Source organism: Pelophylax lessonae (assembly GCF_965119305.1).
Source record: "Pelophylax lessonae genome assembly, chromosome: 5".
In the NCBI taxonomy this organism is placed as follows: Eukaryota; Metazoa; Chordata; class Amphibia; order Anura; family Ranidae; genus Pelophylax; species Pelophylax lessonae.
In genome coordinates, this window is record NC_138772.1 from 98,843,413 (window position 1) to 98,861,506 (window position 18,094).

An 18,094-nucleotide genomic window follows, 5' to 3' on the forward strand; every position below is an offset into this window, starting at 1 on the left:
AGTTCTCGCTGCTGACTTCTTCCTCCTCCTCCTCACTGCCCTGGGACACGCATCTTCTCTGCCACCTCAAGTCCGGCATGTAAGTGAGGAGAAAATCCGCGGTGCTGTGCTGTGCTGGAAACTACATTTCCCAGTGTGCAGTGCGGCTCACAGAGCCCTCCATAGAGATGACTGGGGAGTCGGCTTGTCTAAAGCCGAGCAGACCCGCCCCCAGCCCGAGCCGAGCCATCTGATCCACCCGCCCCCAGCCCGAGCCGAGCCATCCAATCCACCTGCCCCCAGCCCGAGCCGAGCCATCCAATCCACCCGCCCCCAGCCCGAGCCGAGCCATACAATCCACCTGCCCCCAGCCCGAGCCGAGCCATCCAATCCACCTGCCCCCAGCCTGAGCCATCCAATCCACCCGCCCCCAGCCCGAGCTGAGCCATCCAATCCACCCGCCCCCAGCCCGAGCCGAGCCATCTGATCCACCCGCCCCAGCCCGAGCCGAGCCATTCATCTAAGCCAAGCTAGAACACTCGCCCTCAATTAAATTTCACTCGCAAAATGCGAGCGGGCGAGTGGAATTTTTGAGGGCTGCTTTAGTCTATCTGTTTTATCATTGCAAATTAAAGAAAATCGAAAGTGTTTTAGGGGCTAAAAGGAACCTTTTTTATAGCGGATTGACCTTTAGGATCGTTGGCTGTTCAGTTGAAAAAAATTCTTAGGCTTTTTTGAGGTTGGGAGCATTTGTTCCATCTACTGGTTAAGTGTCAAACAGATCAGAACATTTCCCAGCAGGGTAAATGTACACCAAAGATTCCTTTAATTTGGTCTTTTATTTAGGTAGCTGAGCTGTGGTTTCAGATTTTCCTGGGGGATCTGAAAATGTGACTTAGTTTCATTGAATACAATGAGTTGAGGTGGGTAAGGCCCATCTACTGTACTGCTCCAAGGAGCCTAACCTACCTAGGAGGGTGCTTCCATTTTTTTAAGCAATCATTTTTTATAATTTTCCATAGGAAAACAGGCCTTTCTCTATGTCAAAACAACTTCTCTCCCTTTACAAGCCTATGGGAATTCAAGAGCAGCTTTAAGTAGGTTGATGCATCTTAGGAGGTCAAATGTAGATCATACGAAGGTTCGCCTGCATTGACAGTATCTGTCAATAAGCTCTGAATAATCTCAAACTGATATCAAATGTTAAAGGAATGCACCTGGAAGCATGCTGCAAGACAAAGTTCTTATGGAACATTAATGTAAGCTCTACCAATAGCTAATAAAATATGAAAGCCTGCCTGACTGGGTACAAACCAAATAGATTGTTTAGATATGTCCTTACGTTTTATAGTTATAATAAATCTAAAAGGGAATGTGCAGAGATTGTACAATCAGATTGTAATGTTTACAGCCAGCTTGTGTCTGTAATTCTACTGTAGCCTACGGGGTATTGATCTGGTTGTTAAAATTCATTATCCTGCAGTTCTGGCGGAGATACAATCATATTTACATGGGCGCCTGTAATACTGCTTTGATAACACGACAGCATACACTACAACATTTTGTTGACTTTCTCCTATTTTCTCCCTCCCAGGCCGACTGATGACAGCAACCAGCCTCCGGGCAGGGGGGTGTTATCGATGCAAGGACTCACATATGGGGTTATTCGAGTGGACTCGGAAGAAAAACTCTCGGTGCTCACCGTGCAAGATGTTGGGACAGTGATGCCTGGTGGTAAGGAAAAGCCATAAACTATTATTTTGATTACCTGCAGTCACACTTAGATTAAAAAGAGGGAGTGGACGCAGGCATAAAAAGTTATAAACATGGAGATACAATAAAGGTAGGTTAACGCGTTAACATAAATGTGTGGATTTTTTGTTCAGCAAACCATGAGAAAAATATTTTAATTTTGTTAAGAAGAAACTTCTCAATATCAATTACATATAGTACACATTGCATGCATTATAGCAAAACTTTTATCAGATTCCTACATTCTTACCTGCTTCTGTTTTGGTGATACTCAGACAGGCCTTCTTTGATGTACCATTCCTACCAAGTGCTGAGTGGGAAGATCTGTCTGCTATAATGATATGATCAATGCTAGAGTAATATGAGAAATGCTGCATTCTTGTAAATGCATTTACAGGTTAGTACAAAAAGTGCACTGTGGTAACCTATCGCGCCTGCTTTAAAGCGGAGTTCCGGGCACAGAAGTAATTTTTTAACAAACATACCCCCGGGACAGTCAGGGCTAGTACATTCCACAATGGCTAGCCTCTGATCTGTCCCGGTTCGCACTTACCTTTTAGAAGAAATACTTACTTATAAAATTTCTTCCACAGCGTTTCCATCTCTCTTGTGGGCAGCTGAAGCCGGCGCGGTCCTCTTCTGCGTCTTCTTCCGCGTCTTCTTCTCCCAGAATGCGCCTGCACCGGCCCCGCTCGTCACTTCCGGTGCGGCGCCGCATTCCTAAACAGCTTCTGGGCATGCCCAGAAGCTGTTTAGCAGGGGAATGCGGCGTCGCCCGGAAGTGACGAGCGGGGCCGGTGCCGGCGCCGCATTCCTAAACAGCTTCTGGGCATGCCCAGAAGCTGTTTAGCAGGGGAATGCGGCGTCGCCCAGAAGTGACGAGCGGGGCCGGTGCCGTCGCATTGATTCCTGGGAGCGATGACGTTCAGCTCCCAGGAATCATCGCGAGACAGGAAGTGACAGCGGAGCCGCGGCGCTGAGGGAGGAAGTACCCTGAGGTGAGTATTTACGATCTTCAATTACAAGGTGAGTTTAAAAAAAAAAAAAAAAACCTAACTATTCAATTCCTTTTCAGGTGATGCAGAACTAGCGGACGGGCACAAAAAAAAAGTATTGATTTTGTGCCCGGAACTCCGCTTTAACATTGGGTTCTGTGCAAACTTTTGGAAAAAGCAGTGGGCCAATCCTGTGAGCAAGAGATGTTTTTTTAGGTATTCTGTACTATTGCAATAAAGCCAAATCAAAACTAAAAACTTTTTTCAGTTTGAAAAAAATCATAGCTGTCAAATTATAAATTAAAATAGTAAGGCCCCTCTCACAGGGCTTCATTCCGTTGACGGCGCTGCTGCTCAGTGGGGTATCGATCCGCCGATCCCCCGCTGAGCAGGCGGATGACAGCTCCATCTCCACTCTGTGTGCGGAAATGGAAGTGTCGTGGGGGGAATCGGATGAGAATGGATCCATCCGATCTGATCCACTAGACGGATGGAAAATAGGGTTTCTCTACTTGTATACTAATAAACATAAACAATACAACAATAAACAAAACATATTATTTTCAAGAACTGCAATATCTTCTGGGAAGGAAAACCTACTTTTATAGTATCTCCATGTTTATAACTTTTATATGCATGCTTCCATTCCTTTTTTATCTAATAAGTATGAACAAAAAACACCTACAGTAATTGCTTAAACCATGCTGAATGTCATAAAAACAATACATTTCAGCATTTCAGGTACTGGGCTGCAAAGTGGCAAAACAATAACCATAGCAGCCCTACGGGGTCAGGGGTAGGAGGGCCCCATTAAAGAAGCTTTTATGAAAAAGTGAACTGTGACATTTCCAGTATCGAAGGGCTGAAGTCAGACCTCAGGATTGTTACCAGTCATAGATCACCCTCTGTGTAATAAGTATTTGCTTAGATTTATTACCCTCTAAATTTGTGCTAAAGACTGAAATGAACCATGCACACCTAATGCGGTAAGAAAATCCTAGCATTGCACCATATAGTGAACTTGGTGTTGCATTATTCACTTGAAGGTCATCACAGAGAACAAGGGGGCACTCTTTACATCTGAAAGAAAAGAGAGTTAACCTCCAACTATGGAAAGAGCTGTGAAAATGAGACTCCCTCAAGGGCTGGTTCTTGTTTTTTTGGTCTGGATTCCTTGCTAAATGCACAAAATATATAACAGATACTTAATTTTATAGGTAAAGGTGATCCGGGGAATCTCCAATTGCCTATTGGGGGATCAGAGGATTTTTTTCCCCCCACATGAGCAAATTGGATCATACACTGTTGGGGTTTTTATGCCTTCCGCTGGATCAACTTTGGGTATAGGATTGTGTATATGGAGGCTTTAATTTGTATGTGTGTGTTTTTTTTTTTTCTGTGGGTTAACTGGATGGACTTGTGTCTTTTATTTTTAACCAGATGAACTATGTAACTATAGGATTGATTTACTAAAAGTGGAGAGTGCAAAATCTGGTGCAGCTGTGCATGGTAGCCAATCAGCTTCTAAATTCAGCTTGTTCAAATAAACCTGAAAGCTGATTGGTTTCTATGCACAGTTGCACCAGATTTTGCACTCTCCAGTTTTAGTAAATCAACCCCTATGTAACTATGTTCTCTAAAACCTTTTATGACAGTCAAGCTTTCTAATTCTACAAAAAAAAAAGTTTTAAAGGCTATAGTTTAAGAAGTTTGTATTAGTGGTATAGAATAATTTTGTGCAAGAGCATTATTAATTATGCCATAGTACTACAACTATCATTTTTAACCAAAGCACTGGTCCCTAGTAGAGTACAGACTGTATACAAAGACAAGGAAGACTCACTGCTCCAGGTGAATCAAGAAGCCTGATGATGTACAGGTGCACGCCTCGGCTCGCCTCCGCAGACAATCAATATAGAAGAAATAGCTGCACTCCAAGTATCATCAAAATTCTGGTTTATTAACCGAACATCCCAATGTGGTATAGGGAGACACGTTTCACACACTAGCAAGTGTGCTTAATCATTGATTAAGCACACTTGCTCGTGTGTGAAATGTGTCTACCTGTTGTTTGCCACATTGGGATGTTCGGTTAATAAACCAGAATTTTGATGATACCTGGAGTGCAGCCATTTCTTCTATATTGAGAGTACAGACTGTGTTGACTGTAATCCTGGTCTTGAGTTAAGCATACCTAATGTCAAGATTTTTTTTTTAAATATTGAATATTACAGTTGAAAGATTTAGTTTAGGTTTTCTTGTTTCATGTTTGTTAAGAAAAAATAAAGTACAGGGAATTTTCACCAAATTTTACCCTTTAGCAGCTCTGCTGCTCTTGTGAGGATCCTTCAGACCGGCTCTCCTGGCTCACCTAGCTCCTTTAGTTACAGTGACCAGCTCCCTAGCCTCTCAATAGGGGATCTCCTGGCACCATGGGCTCTCTCACGCCTCAGAGACATACAAATTCCCTCAGTCCTCTGGACTTGCCTAGTCGTACCAGCTCTCCCAGTCCTCTAGACTCGCTCAGCCATCCTGACTTTACCAGACCTGTGGGTAAGGAATCTCTCTTCCAACATGGAGTGCAGTCTTTCAAGTGAATTACCGCTCCTAATGGGAATACACCTGTGTCCTGGATGGCATGCACATTTTTCTCCTGATGGGAGCACTGAGCTATGGCTAGGCCTCACTTATGAGAGTGCACACCTATACATTCACATAGCCTGCAGGTCCCCTATAAGACCCACACAAAAGATTGAAGGCTTTGTCCCACACTAGGGTCTTTGAATCCTTCAGACCCTGATCAGGGATTACAAAACCTGGAGAAAACTGAAACCCAAGTCTTCTCCGCTCTGACACAATACTCCAGAGCCCTGCATGCAGCATTAGTGCGAACTGTGTCGCTTTTACATATGTTCACGTAGTGGCAGGACCTAGTGCTGTCACAGCAGATATACAATCAGAAACATCATTTATTGGAAACAACAAAATGACAACTCACTTTGTAATGGAGATAAATGCGCTCATCTAGTCATGTAACAACACTGCTGCAACAAGCCAAACGTTCCCCGCTGATCTTGCTGTGGTGGATACCGAAAGGAGCTCCTGGCAGTGTTGGTGGCTTCCAGCACTTCCTGGAAGGAAGAACTGCCAGGATCTTCTTTTCGGTATTCACCACAGCGGGATCAGTGGGACTCGACTGACTTGTTGCAGTGGTGTTACATGACTGGATGCGTGCTTTTATCTCTAGTACAATACGAGCTGCCATTTTGTTGTTTCCAATAAATAATGTTTTGATGCTACACTGAGAACTGTGCTGCTCTTCTTTTCTGTTTGTCCCAATGAAGAGTCCCTTCTAACTCTTCAGCAGTGGCAGCCACTGAGTCAAGCATACTTACACCATTTGTTTTTTAAAGACTTTTTTTATTTTTTTGCCTTAAACTACTCAAACCACTTGGACTTCATTCCTATCTGTGTGCCAGACATCTCCTTTCCAGATATACAGTCCCCTACTGATAAACAAGAATCTCTACTGCTACATATTCTTATATGCCTATTTGCATCAGACTGCAGATGTTGCTGCAAACTTTTCTAGTGCCTGAGATAAAAGCAGATTTGGTGCTTTTGTGTCCAGCTAGACTCCAAGTTAGTAGCACCCAGCTGTATGCATAGGCTGTGCCCTAGCTTCTTTTTGGAGAGTAGAGTTGCAGCAATGTCATCAGAAGTACTGGTTTCTTGTATTTACCAACTTCTCTTTTTTTCTTATAATAATACATTTACAATGCTTCCACCATTCATTTAGCCTTTTTTTATGTTAGGTTGTATTCTGCTGACCACGAGATGAGGTATTGCTTTCTCTATGGCAGGAAATATGTAATATCTCAATAAAACTAAAGCATTAGAGGTGATCTAACAAACATCCCATTCTCTTTTACATTATGGGGTATGCAAAGTGAACACAGTTTCACATATACTGCCTTAGGGCTCTTTCACACTTGTAGTCCGTCAAACGGACTCCGCTTTTCTCAGCGGGGGATCGATCCGCCGATGGAATGGATCCGCTGGATGGAAAATAGGGTTTTTGAAGGATCGGGTCGGATGTCAGCGGACATGTCTCCGCTGACATCCGATGCCCCATAGGAATGCATGGGGGGACCGTTCAGATCTGCCAAAAAAACGAACAGGCGGATCTGAACGGCCCGCCTGTGTGAAAGGGGCCTTAGAGTAACACTTAATAACTGTCATATTGGAGAACAACTGTTTTTGATGACTGCAGGGGGGCAGATGTAACCTGAAAACATAAGTTCCCATCCCCTGCTTTCCCTCTTGGAACTGGTCTTTTGGTTTGTTATACCCAGACATCTTTTTCACCTAGAACAAAGTGAAACAACTTTTTAAAGCAGTGAATCCAACATTCAGTAAACATTCACTGCAAGTAAATCATCCAGGTGCATGTGTTTTAAATGACAGTAAAAGATTCACTACCAGTGAATAATGAAAGTCCCTTTCACTGCCCTGTAAATATACCTCAGAGCTTGTAGTAATACCTCCCTCCCAAAAAGTATTACACATCCATGCTTTATTGCATGGGACAGTGCTATTTTTGGTAAAAACAAAATAACTGTAAGCTTTAGATTCACTTGCAAACTTTATTCATAGATATAGCAATTTTAAATTTGGTTTCTCCATGTGATAGACACTGTAGTCTACTACATGTCACTGACCCAGCATGCACTGATCAGTGCAGTGAAAGGGGGCTTCCAGAATTTGATAAGAACTCTGCCCGCAGACCCCCACAACCCCAGCCCAGGGTTGTCCGAAAGAGGCCCTCGTCCCCATCAACATGGGGACAAGGTGCTCTGGGGTGGGGGGCGGCAGAGCCAAAGCCTCCCCCCCTCATGTTGAGGTATGGTTTGGTATGGCTCAGGAGGGAGGAGCGCTTGCTTGTTTACCCCCCCCCTTTTCTGACCTGGCGGGCTGAATGCTTGGATAAGGGTTTATTATCGATTTTGGGGGAGGGGGCAGGCCATTTTTTTTTTTTCATGGGGTTCCCTTTACAATCCATACCAGACCCAAAGGGCCCCCTCGCCATTTTTTTTTTTTTTTCGTATTGCTGTCGATGGTATTGTATTGTCAGCATTTTAATGTATTTTTTTATTTGTCAGTTTTTCTGCACCAGGTTCTATACACCGTATATGTGGGCCACTTTACAGGCAGACTAAGGGTGACCCCCCCCCCCCCCCCAGGCACTATATTTAAAGGAATATTTCATTTTTGTTATTTAACTTTAAGCATCATAAAAATCACTGTTCTTTTTAAAAAAAAAATTTTTTTTTGGATTGGTACATGTCCCCCAGAGCAGTACCCAGGCCCCAATACCCTTTTTAAGGCCAATAACTTGCATATAAGCCTTCAAAATGGAAACTTTTTATTTTTCAAATTCGGATTCTATAGAGTATAGACTTCAATGGGGTTTTTTTGGTTCGGATCCGAACTTTTGGGATGTTCGAGAGTTCTGGAATGAACCGAACCGGGGGGGGGGGGGGTGTTCGGCCCCTCTTTATAAGCCACCACAGCTAATGATTGGTAAGCTGCAATATATATTACATCTTTGGTTTTGGGTCTATTACCACTTTAAGTATTAGTAAAAACTGCAGTGTATTAAATTTTGTCTTTGGGTTTCGATAATCTTTTATTACAATGTGTTGCAGCTGGCTTTACAGTTTACTAACTGAAGAGTTTGCAATATTGTGCTAATCTGAGCAAGAGACAGGAGATAGCCCTGCAGATTACAAAACAGTTCATCCCATGGGCTGTAGACAAACCTACTGTTAAACTGATTATGTATATAAACCGTATATAATTTATGTATTGCAATTTCTATTTTTCCCTTTTGAGCACTGCATTTTCTTACACACTGTAAGTAAAGGTACAGTTGCAGCGACCTAGTAGTGATATTTTACTGTGGTCATCTAAGGCCAGAGACCTGGGTGTGCCAGAGGGAGAAAATGCACAGCTGAGCTAACCACATTGTTTAAGGCATTCTGTTAAGGAAGGAAAAGTGGAACATGTGAAGGATGCCTTCACACAAGATTGCTTGCAGCTGCTCTCTGTTCTGAGCTAATTCCCTGCCAGCAAGAGTACAGCTTCTTCTCCTTACTTTGCTTTTTCTAATTTCAAATGACAAAACCAGAATTGTTTTTTCTAATTTTGTTTTAATTTTCCTGACATTTGATAAGTACAATTAAATAAATGCGTTTATGTTTATAAGTCTTACCATGTGTATATATACTAGCAATTTAAACACGCAATAAATACAGCTACAAAAATAAATACAGCAAACTTTTGATTGGGAACCCTATGCTAATGAGATCCCTTTTCCAAGTTAGAAATCTCATGGAAGATAAATATCCAGACAGCAGCAGCCATTGTCTTTTTTTTTCTTTTTACTGCAATCGTTTTTTTAAAGGACAGCCTCACCCAGAACTGCTATTTCCGAATTTGTAACGAACATTTTCACTAACAGTTTCTTCTTCTCTGTTACTTCAGTGATGAGATTTCAACAAACACCAAAATCAGAGTCAAGAAATGTCATCAGCGCACCAAGCATTCCTCAAAAGGGTCCAAAGCTTTATTCACACGGTACATATACGGCAATGTTTTGGAGCCACACAGGGCCCCTTTGTCAGACAATTGACCACGTGAATAAGGATTTGAACCTTTTTGAAGAATCCTTGGTGTACTGATGACATTTCTTCACTCTGATTGTCTATGGTTTCCAGCCGGTGGTCATTACAGCACCCAGAATTACTACAGCCATTTCCATGAATGTGTGCGTGGGAATATCATGTTTGGACTTCAAAATATCACAGTCATAATTTACCAGATGATATTGCCATGGTTTTACAGGGAATCCTCTAAAATGTAGAATAAAAAAATTATTGGGGCATCAAGTTGCACAAAGTGAAGGTTTTATTGTGATCTTGTGGGAAGGGGTATAAGCCTATCCTGCTGCATGGAAGTGTTGCCACTGGAAGAACCACGCAATCAATTTGTGCCCTAGGAACATGAGTGTATGTTTATACTAGATATTAGTCAAGTAGGTATTGGACAGACTTGGGCACTTCTTATTTCTATGACAGGTGTCTTGGATCCTAATGTACGCTTGATGCACAAGTAACTTAGTTGTGCTAATAAGCGCACTTTTGGATATTAATATATGTCAAGTGCAATTAATCCCGTTGTGCTAAATAACACAGTTATCAGCTCTTTTGTATCATTTATTGTAGCGCGCTCAGCAGTACCCAGTAATAGAGACACACAGGCTGTTATCACATAGGATGCTCGATAGAATGTCCTGCCTAAAGCATTGAGCTCGTTTATTTATGGGACAACACAGTGATAACAGCAGGAAGTGATGTCTATACAACATTAGCCAATCAGTTCCAAATGTACAGTCACATGACACAAGTTACTCACATAGAATCAGCCAATGACACACCTGTATACATTCAAATATACAATAGAAAGGGAGGGTACACGATCGTGAATGAGCAAGACAGCGTGCATGGCTTCCCGCCTTTGGTGTGTGAAAATCCGCACACCGTAGTAACAATGAAACCCACGTGTAACGGAATTTGCGCCTGACACTACACAATGAAACCAGCGTGTAGAACCATGAAAGCTGTCCTGATCAAACTCGAGCATGCACTCCCGCCACTACTACTGGCATGAATCACACTCAGCAATGCTCAGAGAACAATGCCTAATAGGATTATACTACTGTTCCCGTCGACGTGAAGCTATCTGCAGGGAAAGAGCAATGCTGTTTCCACTATGGTGATCAGGCACAGTAGAAAGACATGAGCGTGTATCCCTTCATAGAGGCAGATAGATATCAAAACGATATTGACTTCAAAGAGCAAGCATATCCCCGCCGAGCGAACAAATCTGCACATTATACAGGAGCCCCTGCTGGTGGTCATATCCTTGCTGCTCGATCCTTGAACTCTGAACCGCAATACACATAGATCTCTACCGGCAAACAGACCCACGCATGGACTGTTCGCCAGCGGAGTTGTCTTATGTAAAGCAAATGTGTGTACACATCTAAAGGAAGGTTTTCACTGCCAGTAGTCTTTCCTCAATGCCGGTTTGCCCATACACGCTCTAATGAGCGTATTGCAAGCAAACTGACAACAGGAGCCATAATGACAAGCTGAACAAAACACATCCTGAAAAATGTCCACACTAAGCCTAATAACATTTCCACAAGACAGGCAAGATTTGGAAGGCATTCTTTATGATGCCTTACCCCTTCTCATGGTTTGACATTCCAAGTGATGTCAGGCAACAGGTAAAACTTCACTTCCTTTCTCGCTACCATTGAAATATTTACAGTACATTTGCCATTTACAACAATTTGGACTGGATGTAAAAGGGTGTTTGCTGTTTGACCCCAGTTGGCTAATATGAACCATAGTTGAGTTCAGGGTATTGCAAAGTCTACTTTTCATCTGTATCTCTGTCTTTGTTTCCTTCTCTAGTCAATATAAATGTGTTTATATCTAAAGTAGGTGAATAGGGGAAAATTAATCTCATAGTGGAACCCATTGGTGACATTTGTTGCCACTGAAGTTGATAAGTATAGGAAGCCAGCTGGTGATTTGTGAACTTGTTTCTACTAACTTAAAGGAGAAGTATGACCAAAGCTATTTTGGCCATACCTCTCTTATGGATCACAGACATGCACTTCATTCTGTACTCCTGTAACCCATCACTTCACCCTAATGCCTGGAACAGCAGCCAGTTCAGTCTCTCAGAGGGCCACTGAGAGCCTAAGCCAGCGGCATAGCATAGAGTGGGTGACTTACAGTCACCATCTCTCTGCAGACTGAACACCGAGAGCTTAGCAATCAGCTGTTTTTGATCACTCCGTTCTCAGCTTAGAGCTGGCGGGGGACAGCTGTGGCTCAGGACGGGGCTTCAGCCATCTAGGTTAGTATTATTGTTTATTTTTTGTATTCCCCAATTTCACTTTTAACTGTTAAAACTGAATAAGAGCAGCCACTGGAAGGTGCTTTGTTTCCTTTCTTTGTGGTTGAATCTTCATCTATAAACCTATAGCTAGCCATATATATATATAGATTCCTCCATCCATGCTAAAAGTGTGAATGGACGTATCTCCAGCTGCAGGCTATTGTTTTCTAAAAGCCACCATCGCTGGACACTATCATGCTAGAACAGAAAAGATTTACAACGTTTCAAAAGCGCTCAATTGTCGAATATGTCATTGTATGCATCAACAATCATCTTCACTTGAAACAAGTCAATTCAAAAATTTGGAGGGATTTTCATATACATTCAGTCATAAAAGTAGGTGTGATCATCATGGATCTACAAACTTGGCTGTATAGTGTAAATACTTTTGGTTTTTAGGAAAGCTTTCCTGTGCTAGTAATTTTTCATAATTCAGATCATATTCAGAAATGAAGCTCTCTTCTGAAAGGCTTCATAGAATCTCCTTCAAAGACGCATGGCTTGCTGTCTTTTTTTTTTAAGATTGTTTACGGATAAGCCCTGCTGGGTTGAACGAAATAAAAACTATTATTATTGTGTACTAGGCTTTAGTCTTTTCCCACTTATCATTTTTAATGTAGCCCATGATAAGGAACTGGGGTTATTAGCTGTTCAATGTGTTGTGAAGAGTTTATGGGTGGTATACTTTGTTTTCAATCAATGACATCATGGACCCCTGCTGCTCGACAATTCATGTTTGGTGTGGAGCAACAGAACCATGCTCTAGTTCTTTGTGCCTATTACATGAACATAGAATGTACTGATTTCCATGTCTCAGCATGAAATATAAGTGAAGGTTTAGCCTAAATTCACATTAGCATCAAGACTCCTTTCTTCATGCATGGGTGCAGCCATTCTTAGACAAAGCCTTATGTAAGCTTTACACTATTCATTAAATAATGTAAATGTTCCATTCCCAGTTGAACAGTTTTCTGGAAAGAGCTTAAACTTTTTAGTCTGCCTAAACACAACAGTCAGTCAAGCGAAGTCTGGCCGTGATGTAAGTCAACAAATTCTGTTTGTTATTTGCTGTCATAAACAATGTATGTAGGGTTGTTATTGCTTTATGAATAAGTTAGTCTAGTACTTTGTAACCGGCATCACTAAAATATTTCATACAGTTTTTTTTTTATTTTATTATGTCTTTAATTTCTTTTTACAGAAAATAAAGTGAGATATACCACAGTGCAACTGTGTCCATGAAAAACCTAATTTTAGAGTTATGCTTTTGTGTGCTGGTATTGTGAATTATCAGATGGTCTCAGTCATCATGGATACAGTTATTTGCTAAAGTAGAGGCCCTTTTGAACTTTCCAGCTAATTCGTTGAGGATAAAGGCAAAAGTTGGCCAAAGTCAAAAGAGTGAGATGATTCACATGTTGTTGCAAGAGTGCTACAGTACTTGTAGTCTTGACTGCTTAAGGGTACTTTCACAATGCTCTGTAGCTTAATCGCAGTAAAAACACATTTTTGCTGTGTTTCAGATGCATTTGCTGTACGTTTCTGGTGCGTTTTTAGGCTGCCTGCACCTGTGATAAATGGACGTTACTCAAAAACACAAAATTGCGGAACGTTTTTACTTCCATTTTACTGCGATTTCCATTCATTGCAATGGGAAGCTGCATTTTTGCTGCAAGGTTTTTAAAGATGCAGCATGCAGGACTTTAAAAAATGCACCACACATGTAACGCTTTGGTGTGAAGAGTCCCATAAGATTTAAAGGGAAAAAATGTTTTACTTTTTTCTTGCAAGGTAAAAATAAAGCGAAAAATGTATGTGTGTGAAAAGGCCCTAAAATGATGTTCCATGCAGAGGGGAGTAGAAGCTGGGGCAGTCTTTTCAGGTGGGAAAAATTAAAACTAGGAGACCTACAGACATAGGATTGACGGGTAACACCTGGGCCTGTGATGACAGGCTTTTGTTCACATCAAAAAAGCTTTTGCATTCCCATACAAGTCTATATGAAATCAAAAACTTCCCTAAAGCATGTCACAAGGATGTCAACTACGGTTCAAATACACCTGCCTTTAAATTGTGAAGTTTCTCACGCTGATGTCTTCAACACAAGCCCAAAGCCCCTTGACACAAGCCCTTAGTCAAACAAAAACTATCACTATTGGGTAGACCTGGATATGTCACCTTATAGTAGCCACCTCAGTGCCTTTAAGTGAACAGGCAAGTGGTACTGTACATCCCCTGTAAATTCTGCCATCACCCCTTCAGAAAATTCATTTGTTTCTTTTTCATTTCCAGTACATTACCATATAGGAAAAAACGTTTATAGTGACGTGGGCTGAAATGTGCCAAAAAATCCTCGAGTCCGATAGATGCCTTCTCTTTTAAGAAAGTTCTGCATTGGGGTCAGCAACCTTTTCCACATCAAGTGACATTTATACAAGCATTTGACAACCGGTGTGCCAGTAAGCATGAGTGTGACTTTGTCTAAGATTTCAATTTATTTGCATTTCTGATGCAGAAAAGACGTACTGGACTACATGTGGTGTGAACTGCCCCTTTAACAAACCCTTGTTTTTTAATACAGGGACTTATTTAGGGTGTTGTGGGGTATGTGATCCCCTGCACCTGCCAATAGACATGTACCTGTCAAACTTGGATGGATTGAGACTTCAGGCTACATGTCGACTGCTTACAAAGCAAGTCACTCTGACTGTTATTCACTTGCTGTATGCTTTACAGACCATATTGGGCTGGGGTGTTTCCAGCATGATGCTGTATCTGTAGTTCTCACCTCAATGTCCTTCTGCACTTTACCATTGAAGGAAGCGGCCTGGTACCTGTGTGGTGCTATCCAGGTGAGTGTACATGTACTCCCATCAGTAACGGGACAGGTTTGTCTAGCATACAGGACAAGGATTTGGAATTGCACCCCCTCCCCCACTGTTAATGCATGTGGTATAATGGATTTCACTGCCCTTTGTCCATTCTCTGACCCCTTTTTTTTCCGCTGTGCCCAGGGCAGCTGCACCTCCTGCCAACCCCTTGTCCCGGCCCTGCTCCCACTGACCAACGATGAAAGGGGAGCAATAACCACTTATCACTAAAGTAAAAAAGAGCACACGCTGACCAATAAAAGAAGGAAACATGCTAACCAAAACAAAGGGGAAGGCAAGCTGACCAAATTAAAGGGGGTGCACGCTCTTCAAAATAAAGAGGCATGCACTGGCCAAAGTCGAATGTCTGAAGGCAGTGATTGGTTTTTGGGGTCCCGTACACAGCTAGACTGCCAAAAAGTCTCACACATGGGGTATCCCCATACTCAGGAGAAGCTGCAGAATGTAGTTTGGGGTGTCATTTCACATATAGCCATGGCATGTTTGAGCAACATATCATTTAGTGACAACCTTGTGTAAAAAAAATATTCCATGAACTCAACATGCCTCTCAGCAAATAGCTTGGAGTGTCTAATTTGCAAAAAAAGGGTCATTTGGGGGGTTTTGTGCTATCTTGACATTTCAGGGCATCTAAAACTGTGATAGGTAGTGATGAAGTAAAATAAGCAATTTACGCCCTTAGAAAACCTGAAAGGGTTGATTGGATTTCGGGGTCCCGTACACAGCTAGGCTCCCAAAAAAGTCTCACACGTGGTATTCCTGTACTCAGGAGAAGCAGCAGAATGTATTTTGGGGTGTAATTCCACAAATACCCATGGCATGCGTGAGCAATATATAATTTAGTGACAACTTTGTGTAAAAAAAAAAAAAAATGTAATTTAATGCACAAATACACTATATATTGCCTAATTGTTTGGTAAAATATCAAATATGATCTTATGCCGAGTACATGGATACCAAATGTGACATGCTTTAAAATTGCGCATGCCGATGCAGCGGCAACGAACTACGTACATTTTTAAAAGCTTTTACAGGTTACCACTTTAAATTTACAAAGGAGGGCTACTGCAAGAATTAGTGCCCAATGTTCACAGCGATACCTCACATGCATGCTGCAATTGCGGTTTACATATGACACCAGACCGATGCTTGCGTTCGACACACAGGGGGACAGGGGTGCTTGGATTTTTATTTTTTTTTGCTTTTTTTATGTTATTTTGACACCTTCCCTTTCATTTGTTTTTTTTATTTTTTTATTGTTCTCACAGGGAATTTAAATATCCCCTATGATAGCAATAAGTAGTGACAGGTAGTCTTTAAAAAAAAAAAATAAAAATTGGGGTCTATTAGATTCTAGAACTCTCCTCTGCCCTTAAAGCATCTGACCACGCCAAGGTTGGTGTAATAAGATGCTTTCCCAATTTTCCAATGGCGCTGATTATATCTGGCGAAACCGAAGTCATGAAATGCTTGTAGCTTCCGGTATCTTAGGCCATAGAGATGATTGAAGCCATTCTGGTTTCCAATAAGCTCTATGGTCAGCTGACGGAACCACCGGCTGCACTCTCGGGTTACTCGGTGGGACAGGAGAGCCTGAAAAACCAGCAGGAGGGGGGGGGGTAGTCCCCTCCCACTACTTGTAAAAGCAGTCTAGCTAATTATCTGATAAGATCACTTTTACATGAAAGCCGCTGTAAAAAATTATACCAAGAGGATGCCTAAACCTGCAGGCATTATCCTGGTATAACCACTCAAAGTCCAGCGAGGTACTAGTATGTTGCTGGTCCTTGTTGGGCAAATATTGTAAGGTCTTTTTTTTTCATGTAGCCTGTGGGCTGAACAAATTCCTCCAGATTCCAATTCCAACAGATTCCTCTATTCGCATCAATCAATGTGAATGAAGAAATCTCTGCCAAGAAAAGTGTTAAAGAAAATATGCGGACGCATAGAGGAGATCCTCCCTCTGTGTCCACCCCATTTCCCTATGGTTTGCCATATATGCTCTTTTTTTTATTTTACTGCGATGGTGAAATCCCCTCCTAAAGCGCTTCCATCATTGATTTATGTATATGCTGAGAGCAAACGCTGTTGCTGTCAGAATAAGCAGATCAGTGCAGCAGCTGATGGGCATACCTGCAAAGCAAACTATGGTTAACAATAAAACACAATAACAATAAAACATTACATTATAATAGCATACAGTGCAGTAGAAAGGTGGTATCTGAAAAGCAAAATATGGTGGTTAACAATGAAAAACAGTAACAACTAGAAAACGTACAATTTCCAAGGAAATTGCTGCCACCGATAACGGAGTAACTATGTGTGAGTGGGAGTGGCAGCAGTTTGTGTGGTGTGTGTTTTTAAGTGTGGGATGTGTGTGTGTGGGGGGGGGGGGTTGGGGGTGTGTTGTGTGTGTGTGTGTGAGAGTGGCAGCAGTGAAGGCATTTTGGCAGTTGGAAACAAGCTGTCTAGTTTTGAACATTCCGCCATTCATTCTTATGGGGCAACTTACCAAAGTGGGTGGTGCTCATCTTCATACGGCTCTAGTGTAAAAACTCTAAATCTCACAGCTTAAAAAAATTATACCGTAGGAATCACAAGACCCCGGCCGACATTTTGTTGTGTAGTATGTCTATGAAACATTAAAACTGAAGTCACATTCACAGGTTAGAGAGAATGGCCTTGACATTTGAGATGGTTTGAGTGCAGTTTCAATTAATGTCAATGGATGGCGTGATTTGGAAACCAATTGTCATAGTGTTAAAACTTTTAGGGCCTTGGCTTAGATGTGAACATGTTAAGTGGCAGCAGGGATAGGGGAACGTTTTGATGTAACATTTGTGTAGGTGGCCTTAAAAATGAGGGAGTAGCAGCAGTTTAGAAATTGTGGCAAGATTTATTCGCTCACCCTCTAACTATTTTCAGGCCCCACTCTAGTTTTGAACATTCCGCCATTCATTCCTATGGGGCCAATTTTGCCACAAAAAAGATGATATTTTGCAGACCATTTGGCAAAACCTTCCAAAAAGTAATAGCAACACAATCGGGAACAGTCCGCTCGTTTCGGTATATTACTTGTCTATGTAGTGTAGAAACTGTGGGAGGAGTTAGGGTGCCAAATTTTCCCAAAGGCTTTGACTATAATAAGAATAGGCAAGAACACTTAATAAAACACTGCAGTATAACAGTATATTATAAAGTACAGTAAAAGTAGAATAAGAACAAAAAAATAACTCAATAAAAGGACAACTATATTTGGCCTTTTTATTTTTTATTTATTTTTTTTATTTTAAATAGTTTTTTTTGTAATTTTTTTTTACACTTTTTATGTAACTGTAAAATGTTACAGGTTAGGGTCTCTCAAAATGCGATCGCCATCTAACATCTTTCGAGACCCTGTGTAAAAGTGTGCCCTAGACTGTGCCATGCTCTACCCTATAC

General features: G+C 41.7%; 1 protein-coding gene across 5 annotated transcripts in view; it reads left to right on the top strand.

Annotated features, from left to right (window-relative positions):
* Positions 1 to 18,094, top strand: part of DIP2C (disco interacting protein 2 homolog C) — a 762,684-nt gene that overhangs the window by 592,435 nt on the left and 152,155 nt on the right. For all 5 annotated transcript variants that reach the window (XM_082258569.1, XM_082258570.1, XM_082258572.1 and 2 more), the window contains one exon: positions 1,574 to 1,713. In XM_082258569.1, coding sequence (XP_082114695.1) covers positions 1,574 to 1,713 — 140 coding nt within the window. The remainder of the gene's footprint in view (positions 1 to 1,573; positions 1,714 to 18,094) is intronic.